Source organism: Branchiostoma floridae, chromosome 17 (assembly GCF_000003815.2).
Source record: "Branchiostoma floridae strain S238N-H82 chromosome 17, Bfl_VNyyK, whole genome shotgun sequence".
Classification (NCBI taxonomy): Eukaryota; Metazoa; Chordata; class Leptocardii; order Amphioxiformes; family Branchiostomatidae; genus Branchiostoma; species Branchiostoma floridae.
The window spans coordinates 15,970,672-15,975,292 of record NC_049995.1 but is presented as its reverse complement, the minus strand read 5'-3'; the positions used below and the strand labels follow the sequence as shown (position 1 = coordinate 15,975,292).

The window sequence follows — 4,621 nt, the reverse complement described above, 5'->3', positions numbered from 1 at the left end:
TCATTCTTGTTGCACAGGTCTCCAAGGGCAACAAAGACACAGACACACCAGTCACCCATAACTTTGCTGAGTTCGGCGGATCGTTCAATGCACGTTTTGTCAAGATACACCCAGTCACGTGGAACGACCACATCTGCATGAGGGCGGACATGATCGTTGAAGATCGTAAGTTATTCATCCCTAACACCCAAAGTGTCGAACTATACAAATGCCTTTAATAGATTGCAAGTTTGTTGGATGTTTTCTTCCTCTTTGCTTTTAAGTGTAGCTGTCACTTTTAATTGTAAAACATTCTGGCAGTGATGTAATGCTTTTGGCCGAAAATTGTGCCGACATATTTTATTGGACTCAAACCGCAAACTTTAAAACAGATGATATCAAAATCAATCTGCTTGGGATCAGATATACTTCTTATCTTGTCAATCTGAATTGTCTTAGAACGTTTTCTATTGGACATCTGAAATTGTCTTCATTAATAGTTAGAGTATGAAAGACCGTTTCTTCCAGATCACTTCAGTGTCACTGACGAAAACTGGTGGATTCCAGTTAAAACTTCTGACCGCTTCCAAAACTATATCCATTTGCTTGAGTAACTACTTTTTGGTGTATCTTATTACCTGGATGTCTAACCTACATCGACACTTCTTGTCTTGTTTTACGAAAAAGCTGTGAAAAAGCAACTGAAGGAAGTGGTAAAGAAGGAAGAGCAGATGACAGTTATTGCTGAAAGTGTCACAGAAACATCGGTGATCGCCAGCAGCGTCACTATGGTTTCTGTCACCACTTCAACGGAGCTGGACGTGCGTTACACCGTCACCCAGGCCAAGTTTGGCGTCGTGGAGACCAAAGACGAAGCCGGAGCCTGGTGTGCGGCTACAAACGACGACAAACAGTTCCTTCTCATCGACTTGGAGCAGGAGAAGCTCGTCACCGGGATCGTTACACAAGGCAGAAACTCCAGTCCGGACTGGCCGGACGGACCGACTAGCCACTGGGTCACGTCATACACACTGTCGTACGGACTGGAGAATGGAGACGAAAACCAGTATAATGACGCTGATGGACAGCTTTTGGTGAGTGTTTGCATATCCTCAGTAATGTTCACTAAAATATAAAGATAAAGGTAGTCCCATAGCCTTTTTGTGACTGTAAGAACAGTTGGTTGTTATCCACTGTGTCTAGGGCACAGTATTGGAAAGCGAAACCAATCACCCTTCTTCCACCATATTTTACCTCCCAACCAAAGTTAGGTAGACCCATTTTTTAACATCTAAGAAGAGTGACGAAAGTGTTAAGTACATTTGCACGAGGTGTAGCCAGGCATGGCAGAATTCCAACTATTTACCTCTTTGTCTTGTGTCGCCTAAACTAGCCTTCCCACCATTTACCAACAGTAACCATAAAAATCCATCAAGGGAGTAAAATAGTAAATGATACTAACTGTTTAAGTCCTTTCCGCACCGAATGGTGCATAATGTGGCGCCCATCTTCGTTTTAATAGCCCTTGGGCCACACAGCTTAGTGGAATCATTACAGCAGGGAGTTTTTCCACTTATAGTGGTATGTGCTCAACTGCCACACTCTTCCCCACACACTCTACCCAAAAAAAAACACTTGACCATTGCACCGGTCAAATCGCCTCATGGTAAGAACTAATTAGAATATAAATGCTAATGGTCTCCCTCTTTTCTCCTTTGCTAGGTTTTCGACGGCAACAAAGATAGAGACACTCCTGTGACTCACAACTTGGCAGACTTCAATGGACCGTTCAAAGCTCGATACGTGAAGATCCATCCCGTCACGTGGAACGATCACATCTGCATGCGGGCAGACATGATCGTGGAGGACGGTAGGGCAGATCATTTGTTTGCTTGTTTGCCTTTATGTGTAACATACCAGTGATGTGTAGTAAGTACAAGCTACGTTGGACTGGACTTTTAAGGTTTAATCCGCTCATAAACAGGGAAGGATCCCTACTCTTTTTGATAAGTATGGCGGTTTCCTAAACCTACCCGAGGTAATGCTCTCCCCAAACACGGAAACTACATGTCCTCCACAAGCGACTTTCGTCTGAGTCGTCACGTGAGGTGATTGGTGTAAAGTGCCTTTTTCCAATGGCATAAACTTTGGTGCAACTTTGTGAACTGTCAGTGATTCAAACTGATTTCATTCCATTTCTGAGTCAGCTACCCTAACAGTAACGCCATCGTGACACCAAAACTGAAGTAGTTTTTCTGTCTATATGCAGAGGTGAAGAAGCAGGTGAAAGAGGTTGTCAAACAGGACAAAATGATGACAGCTATCGCCGAGAGTGTAACCGAAACGTCCGTCATGGCTAGCAGCAGCATCACCGTCTCTGTCACGACGTCTACCGAGCTGGACGTGCGTTACACCGTCACCCAGGCCAAGTTTGGTGTCGTGGAGACCAAAGACGAAGCCGGAGCCTGGTGTGCGGCTACAAACGACGACAAACAGTTCCTTCTCATCGACTTGGAGCAGGAGAAGCTCGTCACCGGGATCGTTACACAAGGCAGAAACTCCAGTCCGGACTGGCCGGACGGACCGACTAGCCACTGGGTCACGTCATACACACTGTCGTATGGACTGGAGAATGGAGACGAAAGCGAATACAAGGACGCTAAAGGAGAACTTCAAGTTAGTAGAAATGACACTGTTACCTATTTATGTTACTTACGACTCTTAAATGTTTCTTCCTGAAAGCATGGCGCTGAAAACGTTAGCCAATCTTGACCCTATCCCTTGACCTCTGTATGGGTCGTTGGGGCACCATGACTCCATCCACTATTCTCCTCCACCTGTCCTCCGCCGCTCTTAAGGCTTCTGCTAAACTCAAACCGGTCTATTCTTTTATGTTATCTCCCTATCGTTTCTTTTGTCTTCCTCTATTCCGCGTCCTGGGACTGTCCCTTGTAGTATGTTTTCTCTATCCCAGGCGATCTTGCCACATGACCAAACCATCTCAGTTTGCACTTTTTCACTGTTGTCAATAGGTTGTGATGTGGTCCTATGGCATGTACTACTCTGTTGTGGACTTCATAGTTGGTGACACGGTTTTATTTATCTTAAAAAATTTATATGACAGGTCTTCAACGGAAACACAGATACGGATACGCCAGTGACCAACAGTTTCGACCAGTTCAATGGAAGCTTCAAAGCACGCTACGTCAAGATTCACCCAGTCACGTGGAACGATCACATCTGCATGAGGGCTGACATGATTGTTGAAGATGGTAAGACAAAAGTTCACATTTATTGATGGTTTTGGCTGCTCCGCACGCACAGCCAGGGCTGCCCAACTAGACCTTGGCTTTTACAAAGGGCTAGTCTTGGTGAGAGAGACAAGTAAAGTCAAGTCAAGTTTATTGCGCAACAAGCACAATACAAAAGAAATTTGACAAGGACAAAGCAATAAAACATCAGTAATTATCTTAGTACATAAAAAGTTCACTTTTCAAGGTGACAGACTTCACTTTATTCCTCGTATGTATGAATAGGTTAAACAAGCCATTTTTCCCCTTTTCTTTCTCTCTTTTAACAGAGGTGAAGAAGCAAGTGAAGGCAGTTGCCAAGACAGAGGAAAAGAAGACCGTCATTGCAGAATCCATTTCTGAAACGTCCGTCATGGTAAGTAGTACCACAACAGTGTCTGTCACGACCTCCACGGAGCTGGACGTGCGTTACACCGTCACCCAGGCCAAGTTTGGCGTCGTGGAGACCAAAGACGAAGCCGGAGCCTGGTGTGCGGCTACAAACGACGACAAACAGTTCCTTCTCATTGACTTGGAGCAGGAGAAGCTCGTCACCGGGATCGTTACACAAGGCAGAAACTCCAGTCCGGACTGGCCGGACGGACCGACTAGCCACTGGGTCACGTCATACACACTGTCGTATGGACTGGAGAATGGAGACGAAAACGAGTACAAGGACAAGAAAGGAGAACTGAAAGTAAGCCTTTACCTAGTTTGCAAAATCAATTCAGTTAAGTAAATTGACGAAAACGAGTACAAGGACGCTAAAGGAGAACTTAAGGTATGTAATAACCTGAAGAATGGCCTTTGATAAATCAATACAGTGACATAATTTGTCTAGAACCCTGTGTGTTTCTAACTTACCATTCTTGTTGCACAGATCTTCAAGGGAAACAAAGACACGGACACGCCAGTCACCCATAACTTTGCTGAGTTCGGCGGACCGTTTATTGCACGTTATGTCAAGATCCACCCAGTCACGTGGAACGACCATATCTGCATGAGGGCGGACATGATCGTCGAAGATGGTAGGTCAAGACCATTATTCAGTAACAATAAGTAATTATGAATCTTAACCCTGGGAGAGACCATACCAAGTACCTTAGACAATTAATCCTCCCTAACTTTGTTGCATATGTGGACTTGTACTGTTTACCTCTTTATATATATATATATATATGGTCTTGTGCCTTGTCTTCCAATGTACTAAATACTAACCTTTCTGCATCATTTTGTAAGGCTCGACAGAGGCTAGCTGAAGTGTAGTTAGATAGTAATTTTGATAGTTGTCTCATTGACATGTTGATCTTCATATTCACAAAAAAGCAAAGAAAAAGCAACTGAAGGAAGTG

At 44.3% G+C, this 4,621-nt stretch overlaps 1 protein-coding gene across 1 annotated transcript in view; it reads left to right on the top strand.

Annotated features, from left to right (window-relative positions):
* Window positions 1–137: 137 nt before the first annotated feature.
* The window catches only part of LOC118404378, an 11,950-nt gene continuing 7,466 nt past the window's right edge, over window positions 138–4,621 (top strand). The window contains exons 1-6 of the mRNA XM_035803448.1: window positions 138–165; window positions 667–1,073; window positions 1,702–1,849; window positions 2,249–2,655; window positions 3,104–3,251; window positions 3,560–3,945. Coding sequence (XP_035659341.1) covers window positions 138–165; window positions 667–1,073; window positions 1,702–1,849; window positions 2,249–2,655; window positions 3,104–3,251; window positions 3,560–3,945 — 1,524 coding nt within the window. The remainder of the gene's footprint in view (window positions 166–666; window positions 1,074–1,701; window positions 1,850–2,248; window positions 2,656–3,103; window positions 3,252–3,559; window positions 3,946–4,621) is intronic.